Here is a 16,101-nt window from a genome sequence, read left to right on the forward strand (position 1 = left end):
AGAGTTTTTATTTTATTCTAAAGGCAAAACCACTAGAATTGGCTGAATAGGAGAGCCATGTGGTCAGATCTGCTCTGAATGAAATTTAATTTGGCAACAGCATGTAGGATGGACTGAAATGGTGGGAGACTTAAGTTTGGGAGGTTAATCAGGAGGCTGATGCAATAAGCTAAGGAAGAGATGAGAACGGCCTGAACTAAGATGCTGGATATATGAATGGAGAGAGGGAGTCAGATGCAAAAGATTCTGTGAAGGTAGAATGGTAAGATTTGGAAGTGACTGGTTATGTGGGGTGAGAGAGAATGGGGAGAAGTCTATAATAATCCTCAGGTAATGACCCTAAGACACTGAACGGGAAGATTTTTGGGGAAAGATAAAGAGTTCAGTTTTAAATATATTGAGTTGAAGATATGTGTCTGTTGCCATTTAGGTCTTCTGCAAAGTGACCATTCTAGAGTTCAAAGTGCCTAACAACTCTTTGTTAAGGAAGCCTCATTTTATTCTGTGACATTGTCTAAAGAGAATGAGGTAAAGGAAACAAAGATCATGTTTATTTTGCTTTTGATTCTGTTAATTTTTTCTTGTAACATACATGTCAGAATGAATAGATAACATATATACGCTCATTTTGTTGTTTTGATTGAGAGGGTGAGGAAGGTGAAGCTGGGATAGGGTGGTTATGGTGGTGACTGTTCTATCAAGGGCGAATGTTTCTAGCCATTCTACATTTTGGTTGCACTTTTCCCTACAATCTGAAGACTATCTAACTCAAGGACAAACTATATTTTGGTGGTCCATTAGTGTTACTGTGTTTTGTTCTGTTTTTTTTTTTTTAAAAAACAAAAACAAAAACAAAAACAAACAAAAACCACTGCATTTTTTTAAATTTTTGTCTTCCAAAACAGGCAGAGACACTGTCTTGAAAAATCTATGGGAATGAAAAAGGGTAAAAGGTTCTCTATGAAATACTCACCTTCAAATTCCATTTTGAAATTATTTGAAAGTATTTCTTGAATTTGAAAGTACAATCTTGAAAATATTTGATAAAAATAATGAAATAAGCCCATTTTAATTTTGAAACAATATAAAATTTTCATTATTACAAAATGAGTTCTTACCTCGAGGGAAGTTAGAATACCATTTGATTCTAAAAGAAACACATTTCCCATATAGTAATAACCTGTATCTTGGAGATTTAAAAAATATTCTGATAATATTGTGCTCAGGGTGAATATTCCTTTCCTTGGTGACTATAACTTACCTCCTCTCGATGCTCTTCTCCAGATCGCTGGATATACCACTTAATAGATGCTTGCTGGGATTTAGGAATACATTCCAGAAAGGTTGAATTAAATTCAATGCCAAAAATCACCTTTTCATCAGCAGTTTCATGACTAATGCCTGGAAAGCAAACATGGTATAGGAGATTAACCTTGACCTGATTTTTAAAGCAATGGGAAAATGGACTGATTTAGAACAGATGCTATGAGGGAAAGAATCATAATGTATTATTAAAGAAAAGGGAATTTCACATTTTATTTAATATCAACTCTCTAATGGACTGATTTTAAAAATTCTATGTCAGCATTTCCAAATAATTTATTATTATTTTTACCAAATGCTTAAATGTTTAAAATAAAATACTGTCAATAATATTACTGAGAAAAACTACACTAAACAACTTTAGAATTCTTATTGGTACAATGACAAACCACAAAAAAAATGAGGATAAAACATGCCAAATGATGAACTTAAAATGCAACAGACACATTTTTCAGACTTGGGTAACATGGGAATTTGCTTTGCTAAACTACATAGATATCTATCCAAGGATTTTTTTTTTAATTGGCTCTAAAAGGCAGGGTGGTAGTGGGAGGGAAAGATTACTTTAAAAAAAATTTGTTACTTGAAAATGTAAAAAGAAATAATTTTTAAAATACTGTCAAGATAGAAAGGGTTCCTGTACTTGAAAAAACAAACTTTCTTCTCTCAGTTAAGTAAAACTTAAAAAAAACCCTTTCATTTTTTCCTCTAAAATGAGCAAAAATAGAAATAATTCATACCAGTAGCCTTTTAGCTTTCTAGTCAGTCCTGTGAGAATAATAATAACAGATAGAATTTATATGACTGTTAAGGTTTGCATAAAACATTACAAATATTTTCTTATTTTATGCTTATAAGAACCTGAGATGGTAGACACTATTATCATCCTCATTTTATAGGTGAGGAAATGAGACAGACAGACATTATGTGATTTGCCAAGGATAACACAGATAGTAAGTGATTGAGGCCATGTTTGAACCTAGGCCTTCCTGACTTCAGGTCCCACACTCTAACACCTAGCTGAAAATATGCTAAATATTTAAAGAGAGAAAGGTCCATGTGGTTTAATGATAAAAGCTATCAAAATAATTAATAATGTTTATAACTTAAAAGCATGTAAAAACTAAGACAGTGCTTATTTGGCAAAATTTTAATCATTAGATAGAAATATTTAGAACCATATATGTGTTTCAATACTCAGAAAATGGGCCTTACCTTCTTACCTATCTTTCTATTTTGATTTTAGTAAGAAAAAAAAAGATGGATGTATTCTTCAAAACTGTCTCTTCTAAGTGCACGTGCATGAAGCAGTTAATGGGAAACTTTCTGAGTGGTGTATGAGACACCTTATTCTCTTAAATCAATTGTACCATCTGTAATACATTCATTCCCAACTAGCCAAAGCCTGTGTCCCATGTGTGATCTCAGATCTAGAGCTTTCATTTGATCAAATAGAAAAAGACTGCTGCTGGACCAGATGGGCCTGAATATATACATATACTTTTTGAGTAAAATTTTCAGATGTTTATTCAGCAAAGTAGCCTACTTAGAACATTAGGCAGAAGACTATGGAACTAAGAATGGACAAGAACATTCAGCATACAGAATTATTGAGAAATCCTCACGTATGTGTAAAAATCCATTGGGTTATTTCTTGCAATGGGTTTCTTTTCTTTTTCATCAATTTATTGTTGTTTTCAAACCTATGATATGTACCTATAAATTACTCCTTTTCCAGCTCCCAATGCATAGCTTCTATTTGAAAGCTGTAGTCTGTCACAGTCAACAAAATATCATATTCTACATTTTCTATAGTTATAAAAATGTTTCTTGAGTCTCATGATGCCATTTATGATGGAAAAGAGAAAGATAATCAAAAACATGAAGAGACAATACAGTAATCACTGAAGCCCTGTGGGAATAGGGTGTTATAAGATCCAAAGGATTACACTAATTATGATAAAGTGAAGAAATATTCTAATGATCTGTTTTGGTTGTCATATGGCAGACTCAAGGATGCAAAGAAGGATTAAATTAAATTTATTTCATCAACTGATTCAACTTAGTGGAAAATTTTGTGAGTAGAAAATTCTGTCAAACCAATTGTTTGCTTGAAATGATCAATTGCTTGACTAAATTCCCTTTGTTAATTCAGTCAATGTAACTAGTATCCTAGTGTACATATTCATTTTGATTTAAAGATAGCCCAGAATTTAACTCCGTTCTTAATGACATAACCCTTGCCATGTCTCTATCTTACACATAGCATCTGCATATAGATAGACTATCTGATTTCTTCCTAGCTCATAATGGTATAAGTTGCATTTGATATTAAACTAGGATAAACTATAAGTTAATAAACTTAATTTAATTTAAAAGTAATTTTCAGTGAGCTTTTTCTTTCTCAGACATGAAAAAAAATACTTTTTGCACAGCAACATGCTTAAACTATTTCCCTTTAAAGAAAATATATAATCACTACATTTTATTTTAAAATCTTGCTTGGGGACTTAAGATAGCCTAAATTACAGTTATGAAGTAGGAATGGCATTTCTCCCTCAAGTTATTGTGTTGTCCCCTGTCTCCTCTTGGGTGCCCAACTTATAGGGAAAAAAAAGTTGTCTGCATTCTGTTTCCATTTCTTCACCATAAAGTTACTCCCACATTCCACTGTAATCCTGCCTCCCTCCCTATTACTCTATACAAACTGCTCTCTCCAAGATGACCAGCGATGTTCAATAGTCTATTCTCAGACCTCATTCTTCTTTATATATCTGCTGCTTTTTCATTCTACTGACCATCCCTTCCCTCTTGAAATACAGTCTTTTCCATTGGATCCCACTTTTTGTACATCCCCCTCCCCACCTGATGACTGGGACAATTCTTCCCCTGTCTAACATGCTGAAAACATTTTACCTTAAAGGCCCAACTTAGGTGCCACCCCTTCCATGAAGCCTTATCTGATTCCCTTGGCTAGAAATTATTACTCCTTCCAAATTCATATACTGCTCCACTGAATCTCTCCTATTCACTTAATTGTGCTAACATGCATTATAATTATCTGTATATGTGTTTCATAAATCACTAAAGTGCAACTCCTTCAAAGTAAAAAGTATATTATCACTTTCCATCTTTCTATATACTCAGCGCCTAGCAGAAAATATGTAGGAAATGTTTAATACATGTTCACTAATTGAATTAATTATACTCACCTTGTGACATCCTTTGGGTTATTTTTTAACTTTCCTCTCTGACTAAATAGTCTAACATTCAAGTGAAAGGTTTGTAACAACCATATGTGCACATGTGGGTTTAGAGCTACATTAAGAAAGTAGGAACTCATAGCCCTCAAAACACTGCTGGAAGTGTTGTGTATATCACACGTTTGAAAAATGTCGACTGAATGATGATCCAAGAGCTATCAGGCCTTCCGAAGCCATGTTTCTAAGACCTTGTCCAAAGCTTTGTTTTTACTCTTTTGTTTCGTCCTCTAAGTTTTCTCAGTCCTGTTAGTTTCGGGGATACGTGTAATTATGTCTAACCACAAAACTTCAAATCTTTTAAGTGCAAATTGGCACAGTATAGGAAAAGCTGATAGAGGAAAAAAATTAAAGAATACAGAACAGATATATAAAGAATGATTACTATATGATTCTTTACTTTGCAAAGTGATTCACTAGAATATCTCCTTCTTAAAATAAGTTACACTCCTAAGTGCTTTATAGCTTAGAAGACGCTTTACCTCTTTATCTAATATCTTTACAAATTTAGCTTTGTGAGTACATTTCATGTATGATTTGACTTTAATTAGTATGTCTTTTTAGGAACATACTTTGTGTAAAACATATTACTGTACAGTAATGTATAGAAGAATATTTTAGAAACTGATTTTCTATGTTTCAGAATAAAAATGAATAGAAAATGCATGCTTAGGGTTTAAAGGGAGAAAACCACAAAAAAGTTTTATTAATGAGTAAATATAAGAAACTTACTGTCTTCTATGTCCCAGCATTGAGTAATGGGGTCCCCATATTTTACATCTTGCCGCCTAGCTCGCCTATGAAAAGTGAATTAAAATATTAAAAAATTCAGTAATAACTAATTAGACTTAGAACACAACCATGTCTAATGCAGAGGAGACAGAAATACAGAACGGGGCTGCTGCCACCTGTTAAAACTTGAATATAGATGGTCGTGTCTCAGAAAAACTAGACTTCCACTTTTGAATACAAACTAATACAAAATGGTTTTCCATATCATTGTTACATGCTTCCTTGTTTTTTTCTTTGTCTACCTAGATTATGTCAGTTGTGACTATAAAGGTAACTACATTATAAAACAAATATAAGAAAACAAATCTGCCTCTCTATATTTTCATGGAACTACATGTTGAAGACATGTTCAGAGGGAAAGGGATCCCTTTGAGAGCATTAGATTTGACTGAACAATTATTTACATATGCAATGATCTCATTTCTTCTTCTGAACTAGATTTGATAATAACCTCTGTTTGAAATTTTCATCAAGGAGGTAAGGGGATAAATACCCATCTACATTTATTTTAAACAAATGAAAGAACATCTTTCCACTTTAGAGTATAGTAGCAGCAGTAGCACTAACAGTAGCAGCAGTAGTAGTTGCAGTAAGTAGTAGTAGTAGTAGTAGTAGTAGTAGTAATAGTAGTAGCAGTAGTAGTAGTAGTAAGTAGTAGTAGTAGTAGTAGTAGTAGTAATAGTAGTAGCAGTAGTAGTAGTAGTAAGTAGTAGTAGTAATAGTAGTAGCAGTAGTAGTAGTAGTAATAGTAGTAGCAGCAGTAGTAGTAGTAGTAGTAGTAGTAGTAGTAGTAGTAAGTAGTACTAGTAGTAGAGTAATAATAGGAGGAGAAGAAACAGGAAGAAGAAAAAAAGGAGAAGGAGGAGCTGTGGTAATGATAATAATAGGCTACTAGGTGGCACAGTGGATGGAGTTAGATGGATAGATAGGATAGAGCCTGAATTAGGAAGACCTGAGTTGAATTCCCACCTCAGACACTTATTAACTATGTAATACTGAGTGGATCATTCAATCTCTCAAGCTCTTCGTCCATAAAATAGGGGTGATGATAGCACCTGCCTCAGAGGGTTGCCTTGAAAATCAAATGAGATACTATATGCAAAGAACTTTGCAAACATATAAAAATGCTAGGCTATTAGTAGTAAGAAACAACTAGGTGGTACAATAGATGCAGTACTGGACCTTAAGTCAGGAAGACCTGAGACCAAATCTGGCCTGAGACATTTTCTAGCTGGTGACTCTGGGCAAGTCACTTAATCTCTATTTGCCTCAGTTCTCTTGACTATAAAATGGAGATAATAATAGCACCTACCTCCCAGGGGTGTAGTAAGAATCAAAATAAGACAATTTTTATTATGCTCAGCATGGTGTCTGGCACATAGTTAATTCCACACAAATGTTTATTCACTATTCTCCCCTCCTCTAATAGTAGTAGCAGTAATAATAGCTGATATTTATTTAGTGCTTCAGAGTTTGCAAAGTAGCTTATTTTTTTTTTCTTTTGAACTTCACAACTATCTTGTAAGGTAGACAGATGAGGAAACTGAGGCTCAAAAATGTTAAATGATTTACAAGATCACCCAGACAGTCAATGTCAGAAGCAAGATTTTAAATCCATTTATAACAGATTCCAAGCCCCAAACTCTACCCTGAGACCATATATATCTCAGTTGCCATAATTCAACTTTCTGCAAAATCCTGGATCCTTCACAAGGATGGCATTGATTGGATTGCAATCCTTGGCCAAGACTCAAACATGTTACAATTTACTTACTACGGACACGATGTTGGGGAGGTCAAAAAATCATAATGAAATGATAACAGTCTTAGGAAAAACTGGAAGGAAAAATTTCATGGACTAGTAAAAAGTGCATAAAATCAAGAATGTTTTTAAGCCTTGTCTTTTGTAAGTTATGATCAATTCATCATTCGTTACTGGCTAACAAGCGTTCTTGTTCTTCTACTTCTGGAAAACTATAAGAATTGTATGTTTTCCTACTAACTGTGACAAATTTTGTTTACATATCTACCTTCATCTCTTAATTGGAATAACTACCCAGCCTCATTAAATTTGGATATTTAAGATCAGAGATTAAATGAAAAAAAAACTATCCTTTAAGGACTCTGTTCTTGTCCTCTTTATTACTATTGCTTTGTTGCTGCCCAGGAAAACATGGACAAATGGTGGTAACCCCACTCTCCAATGGACAGTTAAAAAAAATTAAAAATACATGAAAAGTTTAAAAGTCATAAACAATTCCTACAAATTTTGCTCACAAAATAGCTCCTACTTATGACTTTTAGGTCATTTTACAAAATTTGAACAGATCTCTTAAATTGATTATATATATATATATATATATATATATATATATATATATATTTTAGGCAATTGGGGTTAAGTGACTTGCCCAGGGTCACACAGCTAATAAGTGTCAAGTGTTTGGTCTGAGGCCAGATTTGAACTCAGGTCCTCCTGACTTCAGGGCCGGTGCTCTATCCACTGTGCCACCTAGCTGCCCTATTAAATTTTAAAAATGGACTTTAAAGAAAATAGCCTTTGCCTTTTCATTAAGCAAAAAGTTAACTTTCTTTTTTCTAGGTATGGTGGTATACACTTTTAATCCTAGCAACTGAGGAGGCTGGTGCTGACAATCTCTTGAGCTCAAGAGTTCTAAGTTGCAGTTGGCTAAGCCAAGAGGTTATAGGATATTTGCACTGACTTGAACATCAATCTGATAAGTCTCAAAGAGTGGTGGTAGGGCCTCCATATTACCTAGAGAGGGGCAACCTACCCTAGGTAGGAAAGGATACAGCTCAGAGTTCCCAAATTAATTGGGATTGAGATTGGACCTAAGAGTAAATGTTGCTTTTCTTGCTTGGTCAAGATAGAAAGATCTAGGAAAAAAGGAAAGAAAGAAGGAAGAAAGCAAGGAAGGGACAGAGAGAAAGAAAGAAAACTAACATCTTCTAAATAAATTGAGGGTTTCCAGAACAGTGGATAATTACAAATTAATGATCAAACAAACAAACAAATAAATTTACAAAGGCAAACTCAATACACATCAAAAGATATTTGATAGCATTCTCCCCAGGTACAAAAAGGAGTTTTAAATATTTAGTCCTTAAATGTAAATGACTATTTTATTATTTCATGTGTATACACATGTGATGAAATGTGTGTATGTATGTATATGTGTATACGTATATATTTGTAAAGATGTCAACATTTAGAAAGTTTTTATGAATATATGTACTGTATGTATTCTGAAAGATGTTAAAAGAAACACATGATTTTCATTGTTAACTACATAGTGAAAAAAAGTATACAAAATGCAGAATTGTCAGAATTATTTTATTGAAGTGTAACTTTACATCTCACTATTTCAAAGTGTGCTGCTTTAAAATTGTTAGTCCATTTTAAGCAAAAACCTAAAAGAGCATATGTATGTGTATACACACACATATATACATATATATGCAACCCCTATATATAACACATATGTAATTATATATAGTATAAAGATATATGTGTGTATAGATATAGATTTATATTTTAAATTGCACCATTGGTATATGCTATACTTCACCTATATCTGATCTCTAAGAAAATAAGTCCAGAATTTTGGAAGTTGCTACTCATGAACAGGGAGTTTAAATGTACCTTTTAAATCTCTTACCTTTTGGAAGTTGGTGCATATCGAGAACATGCATTTCCATCCCAAGCACAGTAGGGATCTCTGGCAAGGCAACAGTCTGCACAGGCCTTCCCATAAGTATCACATCTGTGCAGAGAGAGCTGAACCAATCCATCTCGGGAACCAATGTACAATTGTTGCTGAAAATCAGGCAAAGCAAATGAATTAGAAGCATCTTTCAGACCATTCTTAAGAATTTTCCTTTTTCCACCCCCCAAAATACCACACTCATTGGCCTAAACATTGCTCTGGTTCATAGGGCTTCCTGCCCATTATAAAACACTTGTGAAGAAACACAAGGAAGAGTGAAAAAAACAGTCAATCACTTTCAACTCTGGCAGACCGGGTGGTTGGCAGGATGTCTATGGTAGTACAGGGACAGCATTCTGTAGAAATAATGTAACATTGGCAGAAATTTAAGAAGGTCAAAAACCAGCTGCTAGACTGGAAGAATTAAGATGTCAAATTTTTCCTTGATAGTTGAAAATGTACATTGGTAGGTTATATCAAGTGCAGATGCCATAGGAAAATTTAATGATGAGAAGTATCTTTTCCCTTACATGGTTACTTCCATGTAAAAGGATCACAAAGAGCTTCATAAACTTTGCCCATGGAATTAACAAATCACTTCATCAGCTATTGGAGTGTTGCTGTCTCTTGGGTATTGTATAATAAGAGGCTGCCAAATTTCTGGGCTGAGGCTGCAGAATATCAGATACAAATGGAAACCTTCAAGGAGGTTGAGGAATCTGAGAAATAAAATATTGATTTGGCTTCTGTGAGTTGTGTAAATTAACATACTTATTCTTTATAAATATAGAATGCTTTAATCTGGGTTAATTATCTTAGAAATTGGCACTGCCATACCCATCACAGTTGCATTACAAAACTATCACAGGCGGGTGGTGGCTAATTGCCTACGTGATTAGTGGTATATGTGTGTGTGGTGGCACAGGTGTGTCACAGGCACACGTGTGTGATGATTTTCTTGAGCTAGTGGGACCACTTTCCCTCTCTGGTATGATCTTAAAGTCAGGGTCTGGAGAAACAATCAATGTGACACTTAATACTAGCATTCCTTTGTTTTGGACCTGCTTAAGACAGGTCAAGACCACACTAGCATTATGCTAACTCTGACCCTAGATCATATAAGATTATGATCATTGAAGAGACTAGAGTAAGAGTAGTTAAAATTATTTTGCCTCACTTGAATCAACTAAGGCCTAGTGTAACATTCCAGAGAAGTAGGCAGTAAGTACTGGGTTTCAAAGATCATAAGATAATCCCTGTGGAGTCAGGGATTGTCACTGACCCCTTCCTAGGTCAGTGAGACCCTGACTAAGGAATTTTCAAGGCCTTCATTTCAAGGGAGAGGAAATTTTGGGTTTTTTTTTTCCTATTTGTAAAATGTAGGATTTCTACTAAAATTGGGGTAAACAATGGTTTATAATTGGATAAAAGAGAAAGACATTATATAGTAAAATCTTGTTCATCACTTTCAAATGCACTGATTTTTTACCCTCATTTAATTCAATCAAAATTCATTCCCTACTATGTGCAAAGGTATCTCAGTAATCCCAAAAATCAGTCTTTGCTTAGAAAACATCTTATCTCCTCAATAAAATAAACATAGAACTTACTTGCTTCAAAGATATCTCCATATTCAAGATTAATGATGGATTCTGAAAAAAGAAGGTAGGAATTGATGAAGATACTTACTACTATGTTTCCCCCTACTTTTAACTAATCAATATGACATCAAATACCTATTAATTAATGGACTAAACTTCAAAATCCAGTTAATCCACTAACACGGAAAAGCAGAGATTGGCTAAATGTTTCAGGGAGTTTTTGCTCCCTTAGTATGTACAGCTTTTACTATTAGAATGCTATTTTAAAAAATATCCTGTAAGTAAAACTATTTTACTGTAATTACATAAGAAAACATTTAACTTTTTAAAATTTTTACCACTTTCTTGAAGACTTTTCTCCTCCAAATCTACTTTCTTTAAGTGTTTATCACATTTTTAATATTGTATAAACAAATATCCTCATAATTACTTATTAAACTTTTCAAGTTTAGCCATCTTATTATATTTCATTTCCTATAGGTCTCCTTTAGCAAATGGTCATAAATGACATTTATGACCTCTTAGGAACCACTTAAAGATTTTAGATTTTTGGTTGAGGCAAGATAACAAGTCAAAGACTTAATAACTTTTTCACCACTGCTATTATCAAAATATAAACCTGGTCCTTTGGAACTCAACATGTTAATTAATTTAAGCCCTTCACAGAAGAGGGTTTGGTCCTTTCTTGAAGTGTTAAAGGTTTATGTGGAAACAGCCACTTTAAAAAAAATAAACACATCCACAGAAAGCACTATAGGTTCAAAGAAGAATAGCAAACACATTTAGATGATGAAAGAATGGTATATTTCTAAGGATTTGCTCTTATGTAGTCCCTCAGTGTAAGAAAATCAGATAAATCTATTTTTAATCTTTCCTTAAGAGAAAAATAAATTAATAATCAGGTGGAACTAACAATAACACAGACACAATTTAGAATTGGTTTTTAAGATTCAGCATCACTACTCTAGTAAGGGTCAACAATACTGAAATTATAGCATTCCTAAAGATATACGACAGCCTACTGTGTTTGGAAGAATAAGTGAAGTATACGTTAATGCTGTTATAACTTAGTCTTCACATTTGTACACATATGTATTAACATACATATATGTGTACACATATACATCCATCTATCCATATATATGTATATATGTATATATGTATATGTAACTTTGGAAGATAGTAGAAAACAGAAGGGCCTGGTATTTTATGGTCCACAGGATCACAAAGAGTCAGATATATATATCCCCCCTCCCCCACCCTCCCCCCAGGAACAAGGGGATGAATGATTTGCAAATCTTCCTATAATTTACTCCATTTCAATTAAGAAAAATGCAAAAGTAAAATTTATATTTTAGGAGAACATCTGGAAAGTTAAAGAGGTTTTAGGCTTTAATCTGACATGAAACTTCTGGCCTTGACTGTATTCTTAAAGAATGCAACAAAAAGAGGGATTCCTAGAAGCTCCTGATTCAATGGTATGGCACACAGGAAAGATAGCCCTTTTCTCAGTATTAATTATAATTGGCTCCCATAAGTTTTCTTTGCAGGGAGGGAGAAATGTTTCAGAGTCTCCCCTAGCCACCTGTTTGGGTGGGAAGAGAGAATGGATGACAGTGTCCATAGGTCTTATGAATTTGGATCTTACCTTGAATACTTGCAACTCCTCCAGCACTACCTCTTCCATATCCCACTTCTCCTTTGCAATGCTGACAACTTTTAGTACAGTTCCAACATCTAAAAGAAAATATATCAATTACGAACCTCCTTTGTTTCCACCTTCTATCTTAAGTATTAACACATTTCTAAGTCTTCCTACTGCTTACATAACTTTTCTTTAAATATCTTCAAAGAATCTAGACAAAAATAAATAGAATATATGAGAAATGATGTATGTAATAGTTTTCCTGCCAAGGTATTGGAAGTTTTCTGTTGTTCCCAAAAATAATACACACTTGCAGGGAATGTTGAAAGACATGGTACTTTCAGCATTCTTGACAATATGATTGTACATACTATGTTTGAGAAACTTGAACTTTTCTCATATACACCATAAAGGATAGAACACAGAATAATGCCTCTCAGGATGTATTCGTTAATGTGACCACCATATAAGAATTGACAAATGCTTTTAAAATGTAATATTTATTCTTCACTCTTTTTAAAGACAAAACTCAGGATTGTTTCTCTTATAATCTTTATTCTAAACCATGATCATTGCACAAAAATTCAAAGACAATTATGCTAACAAAGTGGAAAATGGATCAGAGGTTTGGAGCCAGAGTCCTCCAAAGAGGCCATCTGTGCCACACTCTTCATTTTCAGATGCTCAAGTGAATTGACCAAGTTCACATAGGTAGGAAAAATCAGAGTTGGATTTTGAACCCGGGTTCTTTCAGGCCAAATCCAACGTTCTACCCACTTTATCACTGTACCTTCTCTTTGTATTAGAGTCTACTTTGGAGGTAATAGAATGTATAACTGCAATTCACTTAAGCTAAGTGCATTTTCTGCTGCTAGGAAAAAGACATGTTTCCAGTACAGGGAATTTCCTATTACTGTAACTGTCTAAGTTAATACTATGTAGCTCCACCTGGTGGTTCTAGAATATTTTGGAATATTAAACTCTTGGGAGTGAGGTTTAAAGAATCAGATTTTCATGTAACCTGACTTTATATATACCTTCTGTTAATTTAAATTCAAATATAAAATTTATTAGACTTTTCAATCGAGTTATCCTGAAAATTCATTTCTTTAGAAAACATATTCTAATCTGAGCCTTCTCTAATTTTATTTCCATATTTTTTTCTTTATTTTATTTTTTTCTGAGCCAAAATACATTTAACTGGAATTTATTGATGTTTGAATTAAGTGCTTTAAATCTATTCTGTTGTCAGATTCAACCTTTCAATCTACACTTTTTCGGACCGATATTTGAATTCTCTAAACTCATAAACATCCACTATATAGGCAACATTTCCAGTATGTACATCATATTTGCCACATCTCATTCAAATTAATAATTAATCAGACACACACGTTGAAGTTCTGAGGATGAAGATGAATTTAACAACTGGTATGAAATTCCTACCATGTCATACTGAATGTTTTTCACAGTCCTTTTAGGTCAAATGAGAAATAGGGTAATGCTCGTTAGAGGTATTTCAGACCAAGGAAAATTTTCTTAACTTTTTTTTTTTATGATTTATGGTCTTTTTAAAGACAGTAAAATGAAACTTCCAACTTACCTGTTCCTAGAAACATTACATCATATTGGCCATCTTCTGCGATAACATGATCCACCACAATTTGTGTCAATCTGTAATCCACATTAATTCTAGTAAAAGTAGGTCCACCAGCCACAGGGTACACAGATTTATACATCACAGGATGCCGTTTTATAAAGCTAATGACATCATCTGGAAAATCTCTGGTTGACTTAATCAATGGATCATATGTTCTGCTTGGACACTGAAAAGAAAGGGGGAAAAGGTATTAACTTCCCTCAGTAATATAGTTTACATGGTATAAAAATCATATTTACTACTGATGGGGTTGGGATCTGGGCCCCAGAAAGGAAAAACTCAGGACTTTCCCACATGGCCAAATCTCTGGTGTTCCCCTGAGGCTATAATTCCATCACCTGGCCTTTCATTGTGGCTATACCCAATCTCCCAATTCTGTTAAACTAGCCTGGCCTTCCATTGTTTTACCTCCCTATGGTCCCTGGCCATTTCCCACCCTTAATCCTAGCTAGGCTCCATTCTCCCTTGGCCACGAGGTCCAGGTCTCAGGACTTCTGTTCACCCCAGCATACTGGCCACTCCTAGATCCCTCCCACAGGCTTTTTGTATATAAGGTCCATCTTGTCTCCATTAAGATGCTCAGATTCCTAAAATCTAGCCACTGCTTAAATTCTTAAAATCTAGTCACTGCTGAGATTCTTAAAAACTAGTCACTGCTCAGATTCTTAAAATCTAGCCACTGCTCAGATTCCTAAAATCTAGCCACTGCTTAGATTCCTAAAATCTAGCCACTGCTCAGATTCTTATAATCTAGCCACTGTAGTTTATTGATGTTCAGACTCCTTAAGAGTCTGCCCAATATGACAATGTTCTAATAAACCTTTTCTTTGGCTGAAAGAAGGAGTGGGTCGAATTCTTTTGGGCAGAACCCACATGTTGTGATTTTGGGGACCCAGCACCCCTGAACCCCTAAACTGCATCACTACCAGCCAGTGAGGTTTCTAAAACCTTAAAATAATCATTATTGAGGCAATTGAGAAGTTTGGCAACTTCTAAATGTATCCATAGTGAATGAACACAATATATCCAACTTTTACCCTTCAAATAGATCTAAATTTGTATCTACTCTGATCACACTAGGTATGTGTATATATATATATATATATATATATATAGCCATGTATGCAAATGTGTATATATATTATATATAATATATATATACAATATACACACATATACATACATGCGTGTATATAAGTTTGCATGTACTCACGGAGAAGGTGTATTTAGTTGTTTTGATCTAGAAGGAAACATTAGACAGTGCAGGAGAGGTAGAGGATAGTTTTGTTTTTGGTTTATTTTCCTAATGTTGAAGGGGGATTTAAGTCTATCTACTGTGTTTCTGAGATCACAAATGTGCAAAGAGTTGTGCTGCTCTCCCTCCCCCCCACCCAAACTCACACACTTCTTGCTTCTTCTCTCTTTTTAGCTCTCTTTCCCAATCTTACCATAAATATTTTCTTTTTCTTTTAATTTTTAATTTCCTTTAAAAAAACAGCTTTAAATGTGTGACTTACATAGTCAATTTTCTCAAATCTTTTCAAATGACCTTATGTCTCTAGACACCTGGGTGCTTTATTGAAGGAATTTTTACTACAGTGTTCAAAAAAGGTATGAGGGGAAAAAAAGTCATTGATTTGGAGCCAGAATTTGAGGCCTGACATAGCAACTTTTATTTACAGCTATGTGACTGCTGGCAAATAACTCACCCTTCTGAGTCTCAGAAAAAGTGCTCCCTATCTAATAAGGTGGTTGTGGTGATCAAAGACAAAACAAGCAAAGAGTTTGTGAAGTATGCACATAGAAAGTGTTGCTCTTGACTCTCTACAATGACTCTCTACAGATAAGGCCTACTGACTAGTAATAGTCACAGGGACAGATACTTTATCATAGATCAAGTTCTAATCAGAAAGAAAGATCATTTAACTTCTGATATAGCCTATAAGCTTGGAAAGGAATTTAGGGATCACCCAGTCAGAATCATGGAATCTCAGGACTGGAAGTAAACTTGGCATCTATCTAGTTCAATTTTGTACCTTCCCACAAATCCTCTCTACAATTCCACTGGCAAGTAGTCGGGTGGTTTTTATTT

At 34.2% G+C, this 16,101-nt stretch overlaps 1 protein-coding gene across 3 annotated transcripts in view; it reads right to left on the reverse strand.

Moving 5' to 3' along the window:
- The window catches only part of SEMA3D (semaphorin 3D), a 256,333-nt gene that overhangs the window by 16,603 nt on the left and 223,629 nt on the right, over positions 1 to 16,101 (reverse strand). For all 3 annotated transcript variants that reach the window (XM_027838813.1, XM_027838812.1, XM_027838814.1), the window contains exons 12-17: positions 13,953 to 14,175; positions 12,353 to 12,441; positions 10,714 to 10,755; positions 9,056 to 9,213; positions 5,316 to 5,380; positions 1,262 to 1,401 (exon numbers count right to left, since the gene is read on the reverse strand). In XM_027838813.1, coding sequence (XP_027694614.1) covers positions 1,262 to 1,401; positions 5,316 to 5,380; positions 9,056 to 9,213; positions 10,714 to 10,755; positions 12,353 to 12,441; positions 13,953 to 14,175 — 717 coding nt within the window. The remainder of the gene's footprint in view (positions 1 to 1,261; positions 1,402 to 5,315; positions 5,381 to 9,055; positions 9,214 to 10,713; positions 10,756 to 12,352; positions 12,442 to 13,952; positions 14,176 to 16,101) is intronic.

This window comes from Vombatus ursinus, unplaced genomic scaffold (assembly GCF_900497805.2).
Source record: "Vombatus ursinus unplaced genomic scaffold, bare-nosed wombat genome assembly UNPS02014830.1, whole genome shotgun sequence".
NCBI lineage: Eukaryota > Metazoa > Chordata > Mammalia > Diprotodontia > Vombatidae > Vombatus > Vombatus ursinus.